At 48.2% G+C, this 25,000-nt stretch overlaps 3 protein-coding genes across 7 annotated transcripts in view; 1 reads left to right on the plus strand and 2 right to left on the minus strand.

The window, feature by feature from the left end:
- Nucleotides 1-849: 849 nt before the first annotated feature.
- chek2 (checkpoint kinase 2) lies at nucleotides 850-3,987 on the minus strand (the record flags this gene model as incomplete). The annotated part of the gene is given in 3 exon segments (XM_034240253.1): nucleotides 850-1,153; nucleotides 1,635-1,718; nucleotides 3,656-3,987. Coding segments are annotated over 2 exon segments (319 nt in total), but the record flags the coding sequence as incomplete, so codon positions are not given.
- Nucleotides 3,988-4,343: 356 nt separating this feature from the next.
- On the plus strand, nucleotides 4,344-23,587 carry entr1 (endosome associated trafficking regulator 1). Of its 5 annotated transcripts, none has more exons than XM_034240255.1 (11): nucleotides 4,344-4,479; nucleotides 5,017-5,159; nucleotides 5,360-5,425; nucleotides 7,743-7,817; nucleotides 8,714-8,799; nucleotides 8,871-8,988; nucleotides 9,584-9,657; nucleotides 11,245-11,356; nucleotides 21,757-21,819; nucleotides 22,234-22,352; nucleotides 22,468-23,587. In XM_034240255.1, exons 1-11 carry the CDS (start codon nucleotides 4,434-4,436, stop codon nucleotides 22,556-22,558), a joined length of 993 nt encoding a protein of 330 aa, XP_034096146.1. In that variant the 5' UTR covers nucleotides 4,344-4,433; the 3' UTR covers nucleotides 22,559-23,587. The 5 variants fall into 5 exon arrangements, with proteins under 5 accessions (XP_034096146.1, XP_034096145.1, XP_034096148.1 ...); XM_034240254.1 differs by having other exon boundaries at nucleotides 22,472-23,587; XM_034240257.1 differs by having other exon boundaries at nucleotides 8,871-8,926.
- A 350-nt stretch (nucleotides 23,588-23,937) lies between these two features.
- ccdc180 (coiled-coil domain containing 180) overlaps nucleotides 23,938-25,000 on the minus strand; it is a 2,611-nt gene continuing 1,548 nt past the window's right edge. The window contains exons 4-7 of the mRNA XM_034240252.1: nucleotides 24,681-24,777; nucleotides 24,538-24,604; nucleotides 24,305-24,458; nucleotides 23,938-24,131 (exon numbers count right to left, since the gene is read on the minus strand). Of these exons, the coding sequence (XP_034096143.1) occupies nucleotides 24,003-24,131; nucleotides 24,305-24,458; nucleotides 24,538-24,604; nucleotides 24,681-24,777 (447 nt within the window). The 3' untranslated portion in view covers nucleotides 23,938-24,002. The remainder of the gene's footprint in view (nucleotides 24,132-24,304; nucleotides 24,459-24,537; nucleotides 24,605-24,680; nucleotides 24,778-25,000) is intronic.

Here is a 25,000-nt window from a genome sequence, read left to right on the forward strand (position 1 = left end):
CCCTGTGTTAACCCTGTGTTAACCCTGTGTTAACCCTGTGTTAACCCTGTGTTAACCCTGTGTTGGCCCTGTGTTAGCCCTGTGTTAACCCTGTGTTAACCCTGTGTTAGCCTTGTGTTAGCCCTGTGTTAGCTAGGGATGCATACCGGTATCCGGTATTACCGAAATACCGGTTACTGGTGGCTACGGTATACCGTACCGAAATCAGATCCGGTTTCGATACTTTAAAAAAAAAAAAGTATTATTTTAATTAATTTTAAAAGTGAGTCCGTGGCCCGTGATGGCGGGTGTTATGAATTAGATTGCATAATCGTTTTTCTTCATATTTTATGTATTTTTCATTGTTTATTCTAGAAAGGTAAAAGTCCCATCAAAAGGACTGTGATGGGATTTGTTTTCTCTCACCAGTGAAGGTAAATGTTGATTTTAAAGATGAGATTTGTTGTGATCTCATGACCATTATTCTATTATGTATTTGTTCTCTAGTCGAATCTCAGGTTTAACATTAATTATAACGGTCTGTTTGCATTGACAAGATGTGCTATTCACGCGGCACACCTGATGTGTTATAAAATATATTCCATAATCGGTTTTCTTCATATTTTTTATGTATCTTTCATTGTTTGTTCAGAACTAAAAGGTCCAAGAAGTCCCACAATTGAATTTAATATTCATTTGACATGTTAACTATATCGTAAAGCGCTTCATGGGAGTAATTGTGGGATGATACATTTTCAAAGTATCACGATATGTATCGGTTGAGTATCGGTATCGTTCAGTGGTATCGGCATCGGTATCGTAAAAAAGTCAACGATATGCATCCCTACTGTTAGCTCTGTGTTAGCTCACCGTGGCTCCTGAAGCCCCGGGCCATGGGCAGCAGGCGGCCCCAGGGCTGAGGCTCTGGCTCCTCTGGGACGGAGGACAGAGTGACAGGGATGGTGTCGACGCTGCTCAGAGTCCCAGAGCCGCTGGAGGAGGAGGTGGGACCGCTGGAAGAGCTGGAGCCCTGCTGGGTCTTAGACTGGGACTTAGCCTGGGTCGGGGACTGGGTCGGGGACAGGGTGGAGAGAGCCTGGGACAGGGACTGGGTGGACTGGGTGGACTGGGTATGATCCGCCTCATGTGGAACCTCTTCAGACATTTTCCAGCTCTGAAAGGTAAATAGGTAGGAAGGTGTTAGAAAACTCTCCCTGGTCACCGGCTTGAGCTTCAGCCTCAGGATCCATGTATCTGTGATCCTCTCCAGAATGGAAGGAGTCATCACATACAGAGCATCAACTAGTTCCTGAACAGTGTCCTTCACATGCTGATATCAAGAGAGGGAGTTACACAGTCACAAGATGGAGGAATAGAAAGCAGTATTCAATGTTTACTTCAGATTAGCTCCACGTCAGAAATGAGCATGCTTGATGTCTCTCTCCATAGAGGCTGAATCATCATGTTAATCACATAGCTATCATCTGCCTCAAACAGTCCTGATGCTCTTCTAGGTAATCACACATCCTGTCATGTTCTCAGCTACAGTTGATACCTCTGTTAGCATGCTGCTCTCATGTTGGAGGAGGACACTCAGGATGTTCACAACAAAAGCTTTTTACTTTGTTATATTATGGGTTTAAACAGATATTTACCTGCAGCTGTTTCATCAATCTGTTAATGTTCCTGCTCCTCGAGAGTTAACCTTTCAGCTCCACAGCTTCCTTCTGTTCCTGAAGCTACAGATACCACGGGGGAAATACCTGCAACGTTAGATATATCAAACATAACTTCTACTTTTACTCAGGTACCAGATCTCAGTACTTCTACTTTTACTCTAGTACTTCTCCCTAACCTTGATAACAGTATCATAGACTGATCTGGGACCAGGGGCCTCATGTATAACGCCGTGCATAGGATTCACGTGGGAGGGTTGCTTACGTAGTAGAAATCCAAAAAATAGGTACAGAAATGTTCCGATTCACCAAACATTGCGTACCGGCGAGGAAAGTGCGTACGGCACTTCCTACGCCGGTTTCCCTTTATAAATCACAACCGACTCGAAATGCGGTGCAGCTTTTGTGGGCTTCACGTAACGCCCATATTTGCCTATAAATAGTCAAAGAAACGCCCATTAATTCATTCATTCATTCTGACTGACTTTATGAAGAAGATCGCAGGAAATGAGGACAGAAAGCTAAAACAGACGTCTCACACCGTGTCAGATTCTGGTTATTTTGGGGAGGTGGAGATAAATCACATTGTTCGGTGGATGCAGTTTGAACCAGAGGAGCAGCATGGAGGTCGGATCGTCTCCAACATGAATAAATAAGTGGTCCGAAAAAGGTTCATGACAAAAACAATACACATAGCCTTCCTCAGGCAGTGTGTTTGCACCGGGGACAGGAGACCCCCCCTTGATGAGAGACTGTAAGAAACTCATCGGGGAATCCCTCCGGAGTGGAGTCATGACAACTGGATCTGAATTTTGTTTTTGTATTTGGTGGTTTGTGTCCCAGCTGTCGATCAGCTGTGCGCAGCGTCTCCACTGCAGCCTGTGCGTCTCAACCCCCCGCAGCAACCCTATATCCACCAGTTAAAGGAAATACAACTAATGTGTTGTGTTATATCAGCTGTACAATTGACCACATATGGTGTTCTTAGCTTCCATACCTCCTGTGTTTTACGAGAGACTTATCAAGTCTTAGCAAACGGCATAAAACATGATTAAACATGAAAGCATATAAAACCATCCTAGTACAACCTAGAAATGCAAAACCGCATCATTTATGAGAAAACATTTCATAACATTATCACAACATATTCGAGGTGGTTTTAAATAGCATATCCATATTTATTTATTTCTCCAGGTGATGTGTGTGTGTGTGTGTGTGTGTGTGTGTGTGTGTGTGTGTGTGTGTGTGTGTGTGTGTGTGTGTGTGTGTGTGTGTGTGCGCGCGCTGAGGAGTCTCACACAGGCGTTTGTTAAATCATTTTAAGATTGGCTTTAATCAATGTTTGAAAATGAATTCTTCATATCTGATAAATGAGAGGTAACATTTTGTTTATGGTATTATTTCCACATATTTCTCTCCACTCTTCCTTCTGCCAACGGGGTCGCAGTTTCTCGTCTCTCCCGTCTCTGTGCTTAGTGCGTACGCATGGGTCAGAGTGTGCGTGGAGGACCGCACGTTTTCCCCTCAAGTTAGTATTTTATAAATCGCAAACATTGCGTAGAAACTGGCGTACGCCATCTTTTGAGCGTATATCCCTTTAGAAATGAGGCCCCTGGTCAGGACCAGCTTCACTAGTCCCGCCCCCAGCTGTCACTCACAGCTGCTTAGAGATGGCAAAGTACACACATCGTTTACTCAAGTAGAAGTACACACATCCTTTACTCAAGTAGAAGTACAGTAACTCGTGTTTAAAAATACTCTGGTGAAAGTAGAAGTACTGACTAAACTTCTTTGCTCAAGTATAGAAAGTACAGGTATTTGTGTTAGAAATGTAAGAAGTCAAAGTAAAAAGTGGTCAGAAAAATAAGTAGTGGAGTAAAGTACTGTCGCCAGAAACATGTACTTAAGTACAGTAACGAAGTATTTGTACTCCTCTACCTCCCTCCTCTGCAGCCGTAGCAGGGAGCCTCTGATAGCAGAACCGGAGCCTCTGGACTCACCTGAGCTCGGTCCTCTGAAGGTAAACACACCGGGACATGTGCACTTGCAGTGGGATCCGCGCGCTTCCGTCTGCCGTCTTCTCCTCTAATGTCATGTGATCGTCCCAGCCAATGAGAGCTTAGAACACCGGTCACGTGGATTTGGCTCTGCTTCCGGGTCGGCAGGAGGAGAGACGGCGGGACAGACAGAGAAAAAAGATAATAATAATGACAATAAATACTCATAAATCTCAACATTAACAACAATGATCGATTACTGAGTGAAGCCGCCTGTCTGTTGCTCGCCTGTCTGTCGCTCCCCTGTCTGTCTGTCGCTCACCTGTCTGTCTGTCGCTCCCCTGTCTGTCTGTCGCTCACCTGTCTGTCGCTCCCCTGTCTGTCTGTTGCTCGCCTGTCTGTCGCTCCCCTGTCTGTCTGTCGCTCACCTGTCTGTCTGTCGCTCCCCTGTCTGTCTGTCGCTCACCTGTCTGTCTGTCGCTCCCCTGTCTGTCGCTCGCCTGTCTGTCTGTCGCTCCCCTGTCTGTCTGTCGCTCACCTGTCTGTCTGTCGCTCCCCTGTCTGTCTGTCGCTCCCCTGTCTGTCTGTCGCTCGCCTGTCTGTCTGTCGCTCACCTGTCTGTCTGTCGCTCACCTGTCTGTCTGTCGCTCCCCTGTCTGTTGCTCGCCTGTCTGTCGCTCCCCCACCTGTCTGTCTGTCGCTCCCCTGTCTGTCGCTCCCCTGTCTGTCGCTCGCCTGTCTGTCTGTCGCTCCCCTGTCTGTCGCTCACCTGGGTGACGTCATGTCCAAACAGAAGAGTTCTGCCAAAGCTCTGATCATCACAGACGGTGAGTTAGTGAACCAGCTACAAGTACACGATCATTCTGAGTACTTCCACTTTTACTGAAGTACAAGATCTGAGTACTTCCACTTTTACTAAAGTACAAGATCTGAGTACTTCTACTTTTACTGAAGTACAAGATCTGAGTACTTCCACTTTTACTAAAGTACAAGATCTGAGTACTTCCACTTTTACTAAAGTACAAGATCTGAGTACTTCCACTTTTACTAAAGTACAAGATCTGAGTACTTCTACTTTTACTGAAGTACAAGATCTGAGTACTTCTACTTTTACTGAAGTACAAGAACTGAGTACTTCTACTTTTACTGAAGTACAAGAACTGAGTACTTCTACTTTTACTGAAGTACAAGATCTGAGTACTTCTCCTCTTACTGAAGTCAAAGTAGAAGTACTCAGGTCTGGTACTTGAGTAACTCAGATCTTGTACTTGTGTAAAAGTAGAAGTACTCAGGTCTAACAGCTGTTCTCAGTGTGATGTGGGATATCCTCAGGAGAGCCTGACCAATGATCCATCTCTCTGCAGACGAGCAGGAGGACCCGAACCCGTTCTCCTTCAGAGAGTTCCTGCGCTGGAAGAGCTTGGAACCAGAACCAGATGTGGACCTGGAACCAGAACCAGACCTGTACCCGGACCCCGACCTGGACCTGGACCAGACTCACAGACAGGTACTACAGCTATTCTTACTTTTTCTAAAATTATGACTTTTTCACAAAAATCTGACTTTTTAGCAACAATGTTTACCTTTTAGCAAAAAGTCCTGATTCTAATTTGTTTCATAAATCTCATGACATTCTTACACAATTATTATTTATTTATTTGTATTCTGACTTTTTCTCAAAATCTTAAAATTCTGACTTGGTCTCAGAATCGTCAGCTTCCTCAGAACCAGCCGGGAGGAGCCGTGAGATTATCTGAACCAGCGGTTCAAAATGTAAGAAGCGTATTAGAAACAGTTGGCGACCCTAAAACTGCAATATAATGTTTGTGTAGCAATAATACACATCTATATTTTACATGTCTCCAGTACCGATAAAAAGACCGATAACGTCGGAGCTTAACGGTACCACGGTCTTTAATAATTCAGCCCCGGGGCCCGTTTGATACCGGGGCTCGGTACCTAGCCCTACCGCCCGCCACCCGCACATATCGCCAATTAGTTCCGCAACCCGACCCGAACCCGCACATCCTATGAGCAGTGAAAACATGCAATTATTAACACACGCAGGTGCGTATTGCGTGGGATGTTGGTTATTTGCTCATCTAGGAACCAGAAGCCTCCAGACGTTGGGTTTCGCTCTTGAGGAAGAGTTATTGAAATGCTGTATTCTCCGTAGAGAGCTTCAGCTCTCAGCTCAGCAGCAGACTGATGCGCTGCAGAGGTTATGATTATGCGCGGTCCCGCGGGGGAGAGGTCTGAGGATTTAAACATTAAACTAAACTATTATTATTTTAATATATTTACTATGCAACACCCGCGACCCGACCCGCATCATCTTTGTTTTACCCAGAACCGAACCAGGAAAAAAGCGTTTGAAAAAATACCACCCGCGAATCACTTTTTGTCACCCGGCGGGTACCCGCGGGTACTCAGCCTGCGGGTACCCGCGGGTACTCAGCCTGCGGGTACCCGACCCGATGCAGGACTCTGACCCCCGCACCACCCGCCTGTGCGCATCAAAGACGCAGATCATCGTTCCCACTAAAGTAGCTGAGAGTAACGAGGAGGCGTTCAGTGTGTTGCCGGGAGCAAATAAGGATTCATCCACGATGTTGAAAATGTAATTTTTTTTTTACAAAATGTATTTATTATAAAAGGTTATTGTTTAATGCTTTAAGGAGGTGACGCTACTCAGCCAATCAAATCGGTGCAGTCAGTGAGTCATTTCAAATGGCGTGCTCAAAAGAGAGAGGCAGCGAAAACAGAGCATTTCATGTTCTCTCACTGGACCTCTTTGCAATGCAATTGAATTTCCCTGCATTATAGCAACAACAACAACAACAATTCTATGCATTACAATAGGTCTTCGCACACTTCGTGCTCAGGCCCTAATAATAATAATAGCAATAATAATTGGGAGGGAGGGCGCGGCTCCCCTTCCCACACTTTGAAAACCCCTGATCTAAACGATGCGTATTGAGAGTTGACCGTGATGAGCCATGTGTTGATCTAAACCAGGGATGGGCAAACGGCCCTCGGATCAATTTAGAAAATAACGTAATAAAAAAAAAAAATGGCCACCCAAATACCGCGAAATAATCTGTGACGTGTTTGTGTTTGTGTCCCGGGGAAACTCAGGAGAAACACCGGCTGTTGTTCTGCCTGCTGTGACGTCAAGTACTCCGTTCTCCGCTTGTAATTATGCCGAAGCTTCAAAGTTATATTTATCATGAATTTGAATTTGGCAAAACGAGTTTAATATTCTAAAAGTCAAGACTGTATTTATTTGAAATCAGATGAAAACAAACTGTAACGAACCCCGAAAAACTCATTTTTTACACAAATCCACTTTTATTTTGAAATGAGCCGTTGCGACTTCGATAGAGCGGGTCCCAGATGAACACGGCCCAATGAGGAGGTCTGAGAGGGGGGGGCAGGTCTGAGAGGGGGCAGGTCTGAGAGGGGGGGGGTCTGAGAGGGGGGGGCAGGTCTGAGAGGGGGTGGGGCAGGTCTGAGAGGGGGGGGGTCTGACTTCATGTTTATGTCATGTTACTGTTTAATCTTAATTTCCAGTAGTTGAGAGTAGTTGTCTTCCTTGTTTGATGACCCGTTGTAAACATTGAGTATCATGAAATGAGCTGATGTGTGTTCAGCGGCTCGTCAGAGGCTGCTCCTGAAGATCGGAACATATCAATGAAGATGTCAGACTTTTAATAATTACATACAACACATGGAATGTGTGTTCCAAGTGAATCTGCGGCCCCCTGGTGGCCAGTACATACATTACGTGACCCCCCCACCACCACCATCCAAGTTGCCGTCCCTGCTCTAAACGATGCGTATCAGAGAGTTGACAACTTTATAACTTCCTGTATCTCTGTCTGTCTGGCCGTTTCTCAATGTCGAGTACACCGGCTGCAGAGCCGCTATTTCAGACATACTACGTCATAGAGTGGCGCAGAATGCTGGGCGTTTAACATGCATTCCAACAGTCCTTGGCGCCACTCGATTACGTAGTTTACTTGAAATAGTTGCTCTGCAGCAGGTTTACTCGACATTGAGAAACGACCACTGTCTGTCTGTCTCTCAGAGGTCGTTGGAGGGCGTGACCTTCGACCCTGAGGTCAGGAGCTGTTTCTTCTCGGAGCCTTCTCTGGACCCACAGGTAAACTCTACCTGTGACATCATCAGAAACTACCTGTGACATCATCAGAAGCTACCTGTGACATCATCAGAAGCTACCTGTGACATCAGAAACTACCTGTGACATCATCAGAAACTACCTGTGACATCATCAGAAGCTACCTGTGACATCATCAGAAACTACCTGTGACATCATCAGAAACTACCTGTGACATCATCAGAAACTACCTGTGACATCATCAGAAGCTACCTGTGACATCATCAGAAACTACCTGTGACATCATCAGAAACTACCTGTGACATCATCAGAAACTACCTGTGACATCATCAGAAACTACCTGTGACATCATCAGAAGCTACCTGTGACATCATCAGAAACTACCTGTGACATCATCAGAAACTACCTGTGACATCATCAGAAACTACCTGTGACATCATCAGAAGCTACCTGTGACATCATCAGAAACTACCTGTGACATCATCAGAAACTACCTGTGACATCATCAGAAACTACCTGTGACATCATCAGAAACTACCTGTGACATCATCAGAAGCTACCTGTGACATCATCAGAAACTACCTGTGACATCATCAGAAGCTACCTGTGACATCATCAGAAACTACCTGTGACATCATCAGAAACTACCTGTGACATCATCAGAAACTACCTGTGACATCATCAGAAACTACCTGTGACATCATCAGAAACTACCTGTGACATCATCAGAAGCTACCTGTGACATCAGAAACTACCTGTGACATCAGAAACTACCTGTGACATCATCAGAAACTCTACCTGTGACATCATCAGAAACTACCTGTGACATCATCAGAAGGTCCCCAGTGGGAGTTCAGTCTGAAAACTGTACAGCGTTAACAGCACTGTCTGTCTGTCTGTCTGTCTCTCTGTCCAATCAGGAGGAGGAGTGGGGGCGGAGCTTGCAGTCAGGTGTGGACAGCACCTCCTCTCTCTGCACGGAGGAGGAGGGGGAGGAGGAAACCAGGTAGGTCTGCTGCTCTCTGATTGGCTACTTTCAGTGCTGCTCTCTAATTGGTTAGTTTCCCACATCTACAGGTTCTCCTCCAGACCGGAGGCCCAGCAGGGAGCAGGAGCAGCAGAGAGCTATGAAGGTGATGATGAAACCTCCATGGCTGAAGCCGTCTCCACCTGCAGGGGGAGGAGCTTACAGCAGGTAACAGCTCACAGCAGGGGGAGGAGCTTACAGCAGGTAACAGCTCACAGCAGGGGGAGGAGCTTACAGCAGGTAACAGCTCACAGCAGGGGGAGGAGCTTACAGCAGGTAACAGCTCGCTGCAGGGGGAGGAGCTTACAGCAGGTAACAGCTCGCTGCAGGGGGAGGAGCTTACAGCAGGTAACAGCTCACAGCAGGGGGAGGAGCTTGAAGCAGGTAACAGCTCACAGCAGGGGGAGGAGCTTGAAGCAGGTAACAGCTCACAGCAGGGGGAGGAGCTTGAAGCAGGTAACAGCTCACAGCAGGGGGAGGAGCTTACAGCAGGTAACAGCTCACAGCAGGGGGAGGAGCTTGAAGCAGGTAACAGCTCACAGCAGGGGGAGGAGCTTGAAGCAGGTAACAGCTCACAGCAGGGGGAGGAGCTTGAAGCAGGTAACAGCTCGCTGCAGGGGGAGGAGCTTACAGCAGCTAACAGCTCACAGCAGGGGGAGGAGCTAACAGCCGTTATAATGAACAGGAAGTACAACAGGTACACACACCAAACACAACTTCCTGTTTGTACCCTCCAAAATAAATAGAGTGTTGTGTGTGTCAGCTGCAGGAAGAGAACCAGTGTCTGAGGAGATCCATCCGGGAGCTGCAGAGGAGCTCACAGGCCGACCAGCGCAGGTGAGCATCGGCCAATCATAACACAGCACCCACCGTCACCGATCTATAATCTCACAATTCAGGCTTTTTCTCAAAATTCAGACTTTTTTATAAAAATCTCAAAATTCAGACTTTTTCTTACAATTAAGACTTTTTTCTTAAAATTCAGTATTTTTCTTAAAATTCTGACTTTTCCTCCGTACCCAAATCTCTAAAAACGGGGGAACAACGAGCGGATACAGATTTGACGTCTGATCGGCGGCGGACCCACAGAGAGTTGCTATCAGAAACAATGCCCGACGTGTTTTGGACGTAATCTCGTCTTTGTTTACATTAGCCTCGCTAACACTCAGAGCTAACCTGTACTGGAGAGCATGTGTTTACAAAGCAGGACATAAAAAAAGAACTCACCTTGTCTCACTTTTAAACTTCATGTCAATAAAGTTAAAAAGCTTAAAGCTTAAAAAGCTGAGGGTTAGACTAGGTTTCTTCTACAGGAACAAGTCCTGTTTCTCGCTTGAGGCCAGGAAAAGGCTCTGTGACCTTGTGACCTGTGCTGGACTCTGGTGATCTGGTCTATATGAATGCACCTGCTGCCCATTGCCTGGTCAAGTTAGATGCTGCGTATCACAGCGCTCTGTACAGTCACAAACTGTAAAGCACTCACTCTTCACTGTACCCTGTATGCAAGGGCTGGTCTGCTTTCACTAACTGCACGGAGGCTCAGTCACTGGTACATTTTCATATACAAAGCCATGTTAGGGAAACCTCCATCTTATATCTGCTCCCTGGTCTCAGGGAGAAGTGTAAGTGGCTACTGCCTGAGATCGCATGCTGTGGTTTTATTAAATGAGCCAGCTGCTAGGACTGTCTTAGGGAAGACAGCTGTTAGATGCGCAGCTCCTCTGTCTTGGAATAGTCTGCAAATTAAATGGAAACTGAACAATCTGGTGCCACTAAATGTTTTTAAAGCTCGGTTGGATGCGACTCAATCAGAAGCTATTGGTACCTGTACATGTGGATAGTTATGTAAACGATGCTGTTTGATGACCTTTTGTTGTTCTATGTATGTTGTTATGTTTCATGTGGAACTACTTGAGCAGGTCTCCCTTGAAAAAGAGATCAATGATCTCAATGGGATTTATCTGTCTAAATAAAGGTTTGAATTGAAATGATAAACCTGCAAGAGAGAAAGCATTTGAGCTCCATACTGTTTCAGAAATAATCCTTGATGTGGTTTAGAACAGGGTGGCGTTTTATCACAGCAGAATTTAACTTTATCTCCGGTAGAAATCTGATTAGCTCCGCCTCCTCTTTTTTTTCAAGCTAAGGACCCAGAATCAGCGTCTCTGTAACAGGGCTGCAAAAGAGGCGTATGAGCAGTATGAGGCGTGTTTTGTATAGGTATGGCTTTCCAATATAGCGTGATGGCTCCACTTTCAAGTTCGGACTTTTTCTTCAAATCTAAAAATTCAGATTTTTTTTCTAATAATTCGGACTTTTTTCTAAAAAACTTAAAATGTTGACTTTCTTAAAACTGTTCTCTCCAAATTCTGACTTGTTTCTAAAAATCTCCAAATTCTGCCATATTGACCCATGATGCCTCAGGGTGGAGCAGCTGACGGAGGAGCTGCTGCAGAGGAGGCGTCGGGAGGAGCAGGAGGCGCAGGATCTGGAGAGCATGGTGCACTCTGTGGAGCAGAACCTCACTCAGATGACGGTAACAGCAAGGCATCATGGGAGATGTAGTTCAGAGACTCTCTCCTCTGGTATAAATAGATATATATTAGGGCTGTCAGTCGATTAAAATAGTTAATCGCGATTAATTGCAAATTAATCGCACATTTTTGATCTGTTCTAAATGTACCTTAGAGGAATATTTTTCAAGTTTGTAATACTCTTATCAACATATGAGTGCTCATGAATATTAAACACAACAACCTGGAACCTCTCTCATTCAATAATACAAAGTGTGTGTGTGTGTGTGTGTGTGTGTGTGTGTGTGTGTGTGTGTGTGTGTGTGTGTGTGTGTGTGTGTGTGTGTGTGTGTGTGTGTGTGTGTGTGTGTGTGTGTGTGTGTGTGTGTGTGTGTGTGTGTGTGTGTGTGTGTGTGTGTGTGTGTGTGTGTGTGTGTGTGTGTGTGTGTGTGTGTGTGTGTGTGTGTGTGTTGGATCGTTGGAGCTATGTGCAACTCAAGGCATATGCTAGCTAGCACCAGATGCTAACAACAACAATACACGTAATGTCTCTCTCTCTCTCGCGCCACACACACACACACCCTCCCGGTCCTCCCGATGGCCAGTCGGAGCCTGCCGGTGAGCGTGGAAGTGTGGTCTGCAGCAAGCGGGCGGCAGGAGCGGGGCTGTCAGCATCAGCTTGCAGATGGTGTTTTAAACTCGATGCGCTCTGAAACTACGGGGCGGCCGAGGACAAAAAATACACATGCGTTAATCGCGTTAAAATAATTAGTGGCGTTCATTTTTTTTTGCGTTAACGCGTTATTAGCGCGTTAACTTGACAGCCCTAATATATATATAAAGTCTCTCTCTCTCTCACACCTGCCTGTCTCTCACCTGCCTGTCTCTCACCTGTCTGTCTCTCACCTGCCTGTCTCTCACCTGTCTGTCTGCCTGTCTCTCACCTGTCTGTCTCTCACCTGTATGTCTCTCACCTGCCTGTCTCTCACCTGCCTGTCTCTCACCTGTCTGTCTGCCTGTCTCTCACCTCTCTGTCTCTCACCTGTCTGTCTCTCACCTGTCTGTCTGCCTGTCTCTCACCTGCCTGTCTCTCACCTGTCTGTCTGCCTGTCTCTCACCTCTCTGTCTCTCACCTGTCTGTCTCTCACCTGTCTGTCTGTCTGTCTCTCACCTGTCTGTCTCTCACCTGTCTGTCTCTCACCTGCCTGTCTCTCACCTGTCTGTCTCTCACCTGTCTGTCTCTCACCTGTCTGTCTCTCACCTGCCTGTCTCTCACCTGTCTGTCTCTCACCTGCCTGTCTCTCACCTGTCTGTCTCTCACCTGCCTGTCTGTTTTGTCTGTCTGCCTGTCTCTCACCTGCCTGTCTCTCACCTGTCTGTCTCTCACCTGTCTGTCTCTCACCTGTCTGTCTGTTTTGTCTGTCTGCCTGTCTCTCACCTGTCTCTCACCTGCCTGTCTCTCACCTGTCTCTCACCTGTCTGTCTCTCACCTGTCTGTCTCTCACCTGTCTGTCTGCCTGTCTCTCACCTGTCTGTCTCTCACCTGTCTGTCTCTCACCTGTCTGTCTGTCTGCCTGTCTGCCTGTCTCTCACCTGTCTGTCTCTCACCTGTCTGTCTGCCTGTCTCTCACCTGCCTGTCTCTCACCTGTCTGTCTCTCACCTGTCTGTCTCTCACCTGTCTGTCTGTCTGTCTGCCTGTCTCTCACCTGTCTGTCTCTCACCTGTCTGTCTGCCTGTCTCTCACCTGTCTGTCTGTCTGCCTGTCTGTCTGTCTGTCTGCCTGTCTCTCACCTGTCTGTCTGTCTGTCTGTCTGTCTGCCTGTCTGTCTGTCTGCCTGTCTCTCACCTGTCTGCCTGTCTCTCACCTGTCTGTCTCTCACCTGTCTGTCTGCCTGTCTCTCACCTGTCTGTCTCTCACCTGTCTGTCTGTCTGTCTGTCTGTCTGTCTGCCTGTCTGTCTGTCTGCCTGTCTCTCACCTGTCTGTCTCTCACCTGTCTGCCTGTCTGTCTGTCTGTCTGTCTCTCACCTGTCTGTCTCTCACCTGTCTGTCTCTCACCTGTCTGTCTGCCTGTCTGTCTGTCTGTCTGTCTGTCTGTCTGCCTGTCTCTCACCTGTCTGTCTCTCACCTGTCTCTCACCTGTCTGTCTGTCTGTCTGCCTGTCTGTCTGTCTGCCTGTCTCTCACCTGTCTGTCTCTCACCTGTCTGTCTCTCACCTGTCTGTCTCTCACCTGTCTGTCTCTACATTGGTTGTGATGGCAGATGACAGGGTTTTGTTAACCTTCACAAGTTGCTCTCTACTAGTGAGGAAAGCAGCATACCAGTAAATCAGGTATGGATTTACTTCCATTTTGGCCATTTTTGACCCCAAGATGTCTGCTTGTGTTGAATGCTGATGAGAAGTCTAGGAAGAGGGCTCTTGCTCATGTTGCGTTTATCTAAATGTTTAGTGATGTGAACCAGAGTGGCCACAGCGTCTTCCGTACCGCACCCTTGTTTATAGGCCAATTGGTATGGATCCAGTTTGTCTTGTGTTGGACTGATAAGAAATCGGAGCAGAATTCTTTCTAGTGATTTCATAATCCCTGAGGTGAGGGCTATTGGTCTGCAGTCCTCATGTTCTTTTGGGCAGCAGTTTGATGTGTGAAGTGTCCCATGGCAGAGGGATGGTGTGTGGACTGTCCCATGGCAGAGGGATGGTGTGTGGAGTGTCCCATGGCAGAGGGATGGTGTGTGAAGTGTCCCATGGCAGAGGGATGGTGTGTGGAGTGTCCCATGGCAGAGGGATGGTGTGTGGAGTGTCCCATGGCAGAGGGATGGTGTGTGGAGTGTCCCATGGCAGAGGGATGGTGTGTGGAGTGTCCCATGGCAGAGGGATGGTGTGTGGAGTGTCCCATGGCAGAGGGATGGTGTGTGGAGTGTCCCATGGCAGAGGGATGGTGTGTGGAGTGTCCCATGGCAGAGGGATGGTGTGTGGAGTGTCCCATGGCAGAGGGATGGTGTGTGGAGTGTCCCATGGCAGAGGGATGGTGTGTGGAGTGTCCCATGGCAGAGGGATGGTGTGTGGAGTGTCCCATGGCAGAGGGATGGTGTGTGGAGTGTCCCATAGCAGAGGGATGGTGTGTGGAGTGTCCCATGGCAGAGGGATGGTGTGTGGAGTGTCCCATGGCAGAGGGATGGTGTGTGGAGTGTCCCATGGCAGAGGGATGGTGTGTGGAGTGTCCCATGGCAGAGGGATGATGTGTGGAGTGTCCCATGGCAGAGGGATGGTGTGTGGAGTGTCCCATGGCAGAGGGATGGTGTGTGAAGTGTCCCATGGCAGAGGGATGGTGTGTGGAGTGTCCCATGGCAGAGGGATGGTGTGTGGAGTGTCCCATGGCAGAGGGATGGTGTGTGGAGTGTCCCATGGCAGAGGGATGGTGTGTGAAGTGTCCCATGGCAGAGGGATGGTGTGTGAAGTGTCCCATGGCAGAGGGATGGTGTGTGAAGTGTCCCATGGCAGAGGGATGGTGTGTGAAGTGTCCCATGGCAGAGGGATGGTGTGTGGAGTGTCCCATGGCAGAGGGATGGTGTGTGGAGTGTCCCATGGCAGAGGGATGGTGTGTGGAGTGTCCCATGGCAGAGGGATGGTGTGTGAAGTGTCCCATGGCAGAGGGATGGTGTGTGGAGTGTCCCATGGCAGAGGGATGGTGTCAATGGAAGCCTGAAAGGTGCGTGGCATCACAGCGCCGAGGCCGGGGCTCCTCGCCATACCTGTTCGTGCTGTCACTCAGGTGGGTCTTGGAAAGTTGAATGGCCAGACATGGTCCGCAGAAGGCAAATGTAATCCACAGGATCAAAAGCATGGTCTCTCAAAAATGACGACAAACAACGTTTAGACAATAATTAGCCCAATAAAAACAAAACACAAGACGGACGGAGCAGCTGAGACGCGGTGCGCAGCCGAGCAGCGCACTTCACGCCAGAGTGTGATCATGAACACATAACACCATCAAGCCAAGTATTTGAGCACATATCTGAACTGAAGAATTCTCCCTTGAACCTGGTCTGATCTCCTGGATCGTGGACTTCCTCAGCAGGTTGGGATCGGCTCACCCCAGGGATGTGTCTTATCCTCTTCATTTGATACTCCAACTCCTGCATCAGCTCTTTCCCCAACAGGCACTTTCTGAAGTGTGCAGGAGATACGCCCAGCCTCCTCTCTGACGAGGAAGAGGAGGCTGGGCTGTCCTTGACTTCTGTATGATCTGGTGAGAGAAGTCCAACCTGCTTCTAAACACCTCACAAAGAGATGGGAACAAATTTTAGAATAGCACAATCCCCCAACCCGACGCTTTAAATAGCGAGCCCGTTCAATGTGTCTTGGTGTCGTGCTTGACCACAAACTCAGATGGGATGTTTGGTCTGAGAAAATAAATGCCAAGTCTCAACAAAGAATGTTCTTCTTACGTAAATGATTGTCTTTTCATGTCGGCAACAGAATGGTGAAGATGTTTTATCATGCTTTTATTGAAAGTGCTCTCCTTCGGCGTCTTATGCCGGTTCGGCACTGAGGCTCAGACAAAGTCCGTCAGGAGGGCCGTAACATTGACCAGTACGTTGACAGGAATCTCATTCTCTATAGAAAGCTGATTCAAGGACAGAGTTGTAAAATAGGCACACAGTATTGCGAGTGACCTGAGGCACCCTCTCGCCATGTCTGCCGATGTCTGTTGGTTTTAATCCGTGTCTGTTGTTGTCAGTGACGTCTGTATTCTCTTTTGAAATGCCTTTGTGATGTGCTGCAACACACTTTCCCCTCGGAGACAAATAAACAAATACTACTATACTGTCTGCCTGTTTGTCTCTCACCTGTCTGTCTGTCTCTCACCTGTCTGTCTGTCTCTCACCTGTCTGTCTGTCTCTCTGTCTCTCACCTGTCTGTCTCTCACCTGTCTGTCTGTCTCTCACCTGTCTCTCACCTGTCTCTCTCCTGTCTCTCTATCTCTCACCTGTCTGTCTCTCACCTGTCTCTCACCTGTCTCTCTCCTGTCTCTCTATCTCTCACCTGTCTGTCTCTCATCTGTCTGTCTCTCATCTGTCTGTCTGTCTCTCACCTGTCTCTCTGTCTCTCACCTGTCTGTCTCTCATCTGTCTCTCTGTCTCTCACCTGTCTCTCTGTCTCTCACCTCTCTGTCTGTCTCTCACCTGTCTGTTTGTCTCTCACCTGTCTGTTTGTCTCTCACCTGTCTCTCTATCTCTCACCTGTCTCTCTGTCTCTCTCACCTGTCTGTCTCTCACATGTCTCTCACCTGTCTCTCTCCTGTCTCTCACCTGTCTCTCTGTCTCTCTCACCTGTCTGTCTCTCACATGTCTCTCACCTGTCTGTCTCTCACCTGTCTCTCTATCTCTCACCTGTCTCTCTATCTCTCACCTGTCTCTCTCCTGTCTCTCTCCTGTCTCTCTCACCTGTCTGTCTCTCACATGTCTCTCACATGTCTCTCTCCTGTCTCTCTCCTGTCTCTCTCCTGTCTCTCACCTGTCTCTCACCTGTCTCTCACCTCGCTGTCTGTCTCTCACCTGTCTGTTTGTCTCTCACCTGTCTGTTTGTCTCTCACCTGTCTCTCTATCTCTCACCTGTCTGTCTCTCACATGTCTCTCACCTGTCTCTCTCCTGTCTCTCTCCTGTCTCTCTGTCTCTCTCACCTGTCTGTCTCTCACATGTCTCTCACCTGTCTGTCTCTCACCTGTCTCTCTATCTCTCACCTGTCTCTCTATTTCTCACCTGTCTCTCTCCTGTCTCTCTCCTGTCTCTCTCACCTGTCTGTCTCTCACATGTCTCTCACCTGTCTGTCTCTCACCTGTCTCTCTATCTCTCACCTGTCTCTCTATCTCTCACCTGTCTCTCTCCTGTCTCTCTCCTGTCTCTCTCACCTGTCTGTCTCTCACATGTCTCTCACCTGTCTCTCTCCTGTCTGTCTCCTGTCTCTCTCCTGTCTCTCACCTGTCTCTCTCCTGTCTCTCACCTGTCTCTCACCTGTCTCTCACCTGTCTCTCACCTGTCTCTCACCTGTCTCTCTCCTGTCTCTCACCTGTCTCTCACCTGTCTCTCACATGTCTCTCACCTGTCTCTCTCCTGTCTCTCACCTGTCTCTCACCTGTCTCTCACCTGTCTCTCACCTGTCTCTCACCTGTCTCTTATTATTTACGAAGCCCACATTGTTTGCTGGGCACCACCAAGACAACCAGCGCTGAAATGATGACATGCGGCTATACATGTCATCATTGATCAGATTGGGGAGGGGACCAGAGAAGATTACGGTGTCCGACATTGTTTCAGCATAACTACACACCGACTCCACATTAAGTTTGGTGCATTCTGATCGGCGTATACGAACATCATTACCACCGACGTGAATAACAATCCTACTGTATTTACGTTTATTTTTAGCCAGCAGTTTAAGATGCGCCTCAACGTCGCCCGCTCTGGCCCCCGGAATGCATGTGACTGTGGAGGCTTCGGTCTCTAATTTCACGTGTCTCATAATAGAGCTACCAATAACCAGAGTTGGCTTCTCAGCGGGTGTCTCGCTGAGTGGGGAATATTACATTACATTACATTGCATTTAGCTGACGCTTTTGTCCAAAGCGACTTACAATAAGTACATTCGACCAGGAAGACACAACCTTGAAGAAAACAGAATCATATAAGTATATCAGGTTTCATAGAGCCAAACATTTCAAGTGCTACTCAACTGGCTTTAGGTAATCCAGTCCTTTATTGGTATAAAAGTGCTTCGTTAATCGTTCTAACGCTCGAAGTGGAGTCGAAAGAGATGAGTTTTCAGTTTGCGCCGGAAGATGTGCAAGCTATCTGCCGTCCTGATGTCAATGGGGAGCTCATTCCACCATCTTGGAGCCAGGACAGCAAACCCACGTGTTTTCGCCGATGGGAACTTGGGTCCCCCTCGCAGCGAGGGCGCAACGAGTCGTTTGGCTGATGCAGAGCGTAGTGCACGCGCTGGGGTGTACGGTTTAACCATGTCCTGGATGTAGGAAGGGCCAGATCCATTCGCAGCACGGTAAGCAAGTACCAGTGTCTTGAAGAGGATTCTAGCAGTTACCGGAAGCCAGTGAAGGGAGCGGAGGAGCGGAGTGGTGTGGGAGAATTTAGGAAGGTTGAAAACCAGACGAGCCGCTGCATTCTGGATGAGCTGCAGAGGTCGGATGGCACATGCAGGTAGACCAGCCAGGAGGGAGTTGCAGTAGTCTAGGCGTGAGATGACGAGAGCCTGGACCAGAACCTGAGTCGCTTTCTGAGTCAGCTGGGGACGTATCTTCCTGATGTTGTAAAGCGTGTATCTGCAGCAGCGGGTTGTAGCAGCGATGTTTGCAGTGAAGGACAGGTTGTTATCTAGGGTCACACCCAGATTCCTTGCAGTCTGAGTCGGGGAAACAACTGAGGTGCCGATGTTGATTGTTAGGTCAAGAGTGGGACAATCTTTTCCCGGGAGGAAGAGCAGCTCAGTCTTGTCAAGGTTGAGCTTGAGGTGGTGAGCAGACATCCACTGAGAGATGTCAGCTAGACAAGCAGAGATGCGTGCGACGACCTGGGTCTCTGAGCGGGGAAAGGACAGAATTAATTGGGTGTCGTCAGCGTAGCAGTGGTAAGAAAAACCATGCGGGCTAATGACTGATCCGAGCGAGTTTGTGTACAAGGAGAAGAGGAGGGGACCAAGAACAGAGCCCTGAGGGACCCCCGTAGTTAATTGACAAGGGTCGGACTCAGACCCTCTCCAAGTCACCCTGTAGGTACGGTCTTTCAGGTATGAGGTGAGGAGGGAAAGTGCAGAGCCAGAAACTCCAAGTTTTTGGAGAGTGCGAAGGAGGATCTGATGATTCACCGTGTCGAATGCAGCAGACAGGTCCAACAGGATGATGACAGAGGAGAGGGATGCAGTTTTGGCAGTGTGCAGTTCCTCCGTGACAGCAATGAGAGCAGTTTCTGTGGAGTGACCTGCCTTGAAACCAGACTGGTGCGGATCCAGAAGGTTGTTCTGATTGAGATAACAGGAGAGTTGTTTAAAGACAGCGCGTTCAAGTGATTTAGACAGGAACGGGAGGAGAGAGACAGGCCTGTAGTTTATAACATCAGACGGGTTGAGAGTGGGTTTCTTTAGGAGAGGGTTTACTCTTGCCTCCTTGAGACTGTTTGGAAAGTGACCAGAAGTTAGAGAAGTGTTGATGAAATGGGTGAGAAACGGTAGAATATCAGGAGCGATAGTCTGAAGGAGGTTTGAAGGGATAGGGTCCAGAGGACAGGTGGTAGGGCGGGCAGAGGTAATGAGGGTAAGAACCTCACTTGGAGAGAGAGGGGAAAAGGAGGTCAGTGTGTTGGTGGAAGGAAGGTCTGGTGACCCAGCGGTGAGTAAAGGTGAGTCAGAAAAAGAAGAGCGAATATCATTAACCTTTTTTTCAAAGTGGGTAACAAAGTCGCTTGACAGAAGTGAGGAGGGGGGAGGAGCTTTTGGAGGGTCCAAGAGGGAGGAGAAGATGGAAAATAGTTTTTTAGGATTGGAATAGGAAGATTGGATCTTATCTTGAAAGAAAGTGCTTTTTATATCTGTTAGATACGTGAACGGGTTGGTGGGGACCTGCGGGTTTCGCGTTATGCCCCTTCTGAACAGTCACCCAGTCTCCCTGCTGCTCGGGAGTTGCCGGGGGACGGCTAATAGGAGCTACCTTTTGCCGGTCCGCACCGGCTAACATGGGCTTTACTGTAGCTGAGTTACTTTCTAAGATGCGGAGCCGGGCTTCTATGGCTATGATTCCCGCCTCCAACCTAACAACTATACTACATTTAACACATGTACCGGTACCAGTAAAGGAGGTAGGGAAGTAACCAAACATGAGACAGTTAGAGCAGGAAATAGCACCCGAGGGTGGGGAAAGAGCCATGGCTAGCTATCAAGCTAAAGTAGCTACCGTTAGCAAACCCGAAAGGAGTGTAGGCAACTGTGGAGTTACAGTCGCTAAGAGAAGGAGAGTTGTGAGAGCTTAAGCTGTAGTAACGTGTGATTACAACGTCAGGCAGTTGCCGTGATCAAGAGTTTTAAAACGATCGATTAAGTTAAGATAATAAGCTATCAGCAGCAGAACGGGCACACGGGATACCCGGAGATGACAACAACCGGAAGTTACAACATGCTTACCGCAATAGTGGTCCGTGGACCGTGTAGAAACAGTCCACATCGTTCACATCAAGCAGTAGAGCTGTCTCTCTATCTCTCACCTGTCTCTCACCTGTCTGTCTGTCTCTCACCTGTCTCTCTATCTCTCACCTGTCTCTCACCTGTCTGTCTGTCTGTCTCTCACCTGTCTCTCTATCTCTCACCTGTCTGTCTGTCTGTCTGTCTCTCACCTGTCTCTCTATCTCTCACCTGTCTTTCACCTGTCTGTCTGTCTCTCACCTGTCTCTCTATCTCTCACCTGTCTCTCACCTGTCTGTCTGTCTCTCACCTGTCTCTCTATCTCTCACCTGTCTCTCACCTGTCTCTCTATCTCTCACCTGTCTCTCTGTCTCTCACCTGTCTCTCTGTCTCTCTCCTGTCTCTCACCTGTCTCTCTGTCTCTCACCTGTCTGTCTGTCTCTCACCTGTCTCTCTGTCTCTCACCTGTCTCTCACCTGTCTGTCTGTCTCTCACCTGTCTCTCTGTCTCTCACCTGTCTGTCTGTTTCTCTCCTGTCTCTCTGTCTCTCACCTGTCTGTCTGTCTCTCACCTGTCTCTCTATCTCTCACCTGTCTCTCACCTGTCTGTCTGTCTCTCACCTGTCTCTCTATCTCTCACCTGTCTCTCACCTGTCTCTCTATCTCTCACCTGTCTGTCTGTCTCTCACCTGTCTCTCTGTCTCTCACCTGTCTCTCTGTCTCTCTCCTGTCTCTCACCTGTCTCTTTGTCTCTCACCTGTCTGTCTGTCTCTCACCTGTCTCTCTGTCTCTCACCTGTCTCTCTGTCTGTCACCTGTCTGTCTCTCACCTGTCTATCTGTCTCTCACCTGTCTCTCACCTGTCTGTCTGTCTCTCACCTGTCTCTCTGTCTCTCACCTGTCTGTCTGTCTCTCACCTGTCTCTCACCTGTCTGTCTGTCTCTCACCTGTCTGTCTGTCTCTCACCTGTCTCTCACCTGTCTGTCTGTCTCTCACCTGTCTGTCTGTCTCTCACCTGCTGTCTGTCTGTCTCTCACCTGTCTCTCACCTGTCTGTCTGTCTCTCACCTGTCTGTCTGTCTCTCACCTGTCTCTCACCTGTCTCTCACCTGTCTGTCTGTCTCTCTCCTGTCTGTCTCTCACCTGTCTGTCTGTCTCTCACCTGTCTCTCACCTGTCTGTCTGTCTCTCTCCTGTCTGTCTGTCTCTCACCTGTCTCTCACCTGTCTGTCTGTACAGAAGCGAGCAGTGAAGGCAGAGCTGTGTGTCTCCAAACTGAAGTGGGAGCTGCAGCAGCTTCAGGTGAGTCCTTTTGTATAAACTTGAGTTATTCCACCTCTTATCAGTATCAAGGTGCCATATAGTTCACCTGGTGGCCCATCAGTCCCCATGCAGAGGACCCAGGTTCCAATCCGGCCTGGGACCATGTCCCTCCTGTCCCCCCCTTTCAACACCTCCAATAAAGGCTAATCTGGCCCAAAACAGTAACAAGGTAAGCCTGAACTGTGTGTGTGTGTGTGTGTGTGTGTGTGTGTGTGTGTGTGTGTGTGTGTGTGTGTGTGTGTGTGTGTGTGTGTGTGTGTGTGTGTGTGTGTGTGTGTGTGTGTGTGTGTGTGTGTGTGTGTGTGTGTGTGTGTGTGTGTGTGTGTGTGTGTGTGTGTGTGTGTGTGTGTGTGTGTGTGTGTGTGTGTGTGTGTGTGTGTGTGTGTGTGTCAGGTGGAGAACGAAGGTCTGAAGGCGGCGGAGTCGGAGGTCGTCATGACGATGAGACAGAACGCTCAGGTAGCGTCTGATTACCTGAACAAGACGGCAAGCCACGCCCACTCCTCCATACGGTCAGTAAAAAAATCTGACTTTTTTCTCAAAATCTTAAAATGCTTTCAACATGCTGGTGTTACCATATGGTGTTGTTGTTATTGTTGTTGTTGTTTACCAACGGTCTGTCTGCAGGCAGCTGCTGGGGGGGGCGGAGACCCTCTCTCTGGTCGCTCAGCTGCTGGCCTCCATCGATAGAGTTTCCTCAGAGGACTCTCCTGGATGAATTACCAAAATAAAAGACTTCCTACATACGCTTTATTTTGAAGGTGAAGATGACATCACAGCAGCGAGGACTGCTGATTGGTCCGTTTGTTGGACTGAAGACAGAGTTTTTATATTTAGCGTCATTATGGATAACATATCACTGCGGCTGAGTATTGATGAACCAGCAGGTCGTCTTCCTCCAGGGTCACGTTAGCTTAGCATAAGACAGCTTATATGCTACATCTTTCCGGAACCCCCTCCTCTCCTGTAGTTCTATAGGTGTTAGTGCATGTAAAGGGTCTGCAAAGGATAGAATCCCTGTGTTCTCTCCATTGGACTGAACTTTGTGACATCACTGCGTAACACTCGCGCTCCTATTGGCTGTGTACCGGCCGGGTTATATATATTTGACTAACGTATGAAGCAGAGTTAGCATAAAGCTACATGTGAATATGTGTCGAGTAATTCAATACTAACATGTTTTATACCATGTGTTTTTGGTGTTACTTCACAATGGATGATTGCACACACAGCTGAGAGGCACTCTCTTTAGGACCTGCTTTGATGTCGCTGAGAGGGACTCTCTTTAAGACATGCTTTGATGTCGCTGAGAGGCACTCTCTTTAAGACATGCTTTGATGTCGCTGAGAGGGACTCTCTTTAAGACATGCTTTGATGTCGCTGAGAGGGACTCTCTTTAAGACATGCTTTGATGTCGCTGAGAGGGACTCTCTTTAAGACATGCTTTGATGTCGCTGAGAGGGACTCTCTTTAAGACATGCTTTGATGTCGCTGAGAGGGACTCTCTTTAAGACATGCTTTGATGTCGCTGAGAGGGACTCTCTTTAAGACATGCTTTGATGTCGCTGAGAGGCACTCTCTTTAAGACATGCTTTGATGTCGCTGAGAGGGACTCTCTTTAAGACATGCTTTGATGTCGCTGAGAGGGACTCTCTTTAAGACATGCTTTGATGTCGCTGAGAGGGACTCTCTTTAAGACATGCTTTGATGACGTCCTGTTGAGACAATAAAACATCATCAGAATAAATGTTCATGTTTTTATTCAGAAGATTTCTGGAAAAACATCCATTCAGAATATACTGAGTGTTTCATACTCTGTGTGTGTGTGTGTGTCTGCTGTCTCCAGTGTGTGTGTGTGTGTGTGTCTGCTGTCTCCAGTGTGTGTGTCTGCTGTCTCCAGTGTGTGTGTGTTATTGTGTGTATCTGCTGTCTCCAGTGTGTGTGTGTTAGTGTGTGTATCTGCTGTCTCCAGTGTGTGTTAGTGTATCTGCTGTCTCCAGTGTGTGTGTGTTAGTGTGTGTATCTGCTGTCTCCAGTGTGTGTGTGTTAGTGTGTGTATCTGCTGTCTCCAGTGTGTGTTAGTGTGTGTGTGTGTTAGTGTGTGTATCTGCTGTCTCCAGTGTGTGTTAGTGTGTGTGTGTATCTGCTGTCTCCAGTGTGTGTTAGTGTGTGTGTGTTAGTGTGTGTATCTGCTGTCTCCAGTGTGTGATCCAGATCTGTAGTTCACTCAGTCTTCTTCGTTGGTCGTTGTCTAAAAGGGACACCTCCGAACTGAACAGCTGCTCGAACCTCTGACACACGCACGCACAAACACACACACACACACATACACACACACGTTAAAGCAGCTTAATCAAACATCGCTGAGGCTACAGGTAACGATCTTGGTTGTGTGTGTTATTGATATCAATAATCATATAGAATTTATTGGTGGGTGTCTATATGGGTGTCCGTGTGTGTGTACCTTCACAGCAGCATCCCTCTGTTCAATGACAGCCAGATGTCCCAGGGTGCACCTGGAGGTGGTGGTGGCGGCTGTTGTTGCTGTGGTAACAGTGGGCGGGGACTCAGGTGTGCAGCTGGTGGGGGCGGGCAGGTAGGGGATCCCAGGCCAGACCCTGACACACACACTGCAGTGAGCTACACTCTGTTATTATTAGGTGTGAAGGTCATGTGATGTCAGAGGTCAGGTGATACCTGCTGGATGTCTCCATGCTAACGGTGCCAACATCAGAGCGCAGGTGTGGCGCCGCAGCCTCGGTTACTATGGAAACACAAAACACCTCAATGACCTCAGAGTTCAAAGGTGTGTTCAGGTGAGTTACCTTCAGCTGAGTTACCTTCAGGTATGGGCTGGTTGTCCAGTTGTGAGAGCAGTTGCTCTGTCAGAGAGGCCAGTGATGTCACAAACTCCTCCCCTCGGACTCTCAAACACACCTGGACACACACAACAGTAAAGACACAGGTGTACAGTGTTAGTGACTCCCTGCTGCAGGTCTGACAGGTACTGACGTTACACAGGTGTTAGTGAGTCCCTGCTGAAGGTCTGACAGGTGCTGACGTTACACAGGTGTTAGTGAGTCCCTGCTGCAGGTCTGACAGGTGCTGACGTTACACAGGTGTTAGTGAGTCCCTGCTGCAGGTCTGACAGGTGCTGACG

This window comes from Gymnodraco acuticeps, unplaced genomic scaffold (assembly GCF_902827175.1).
Source record: "Gymnodraco acuticeps unplaced genomic scaffold, fGymAcu1.1, whole genome shotgun sequence".
NCBI lineage: Eukaryota > Metazoa > Chordata > Actinopteri > Perciformes > Bathydraconidae > Gymnodraco > Gymnodraco acuticeps.

Bases quoted from the DNA above. Each gene is read 5' to 3' on its own strand.
- entr1 (XM_034240254.1), top strand. From the start codon at position 4,434: ATGTCCAAACAGAAGAGTTCTGCCAAAGCTCTGATCATCACAGACG. The intron at 8,989-9,583 runs GTAACAGCTCAC...TGTGTGTGTCAG, and splicing joins GGGGGAGGAGCTTACAGCAG to CTGCAGGAAGAGAACCAGTG. The intron at 11,357-21,756 runs GTAACAGCAAGG...CTGTCTGTACAG, and splicing joins AGAACCTCACTCAGATGACG to AAGCGAGCAGTGAAGGCAGA.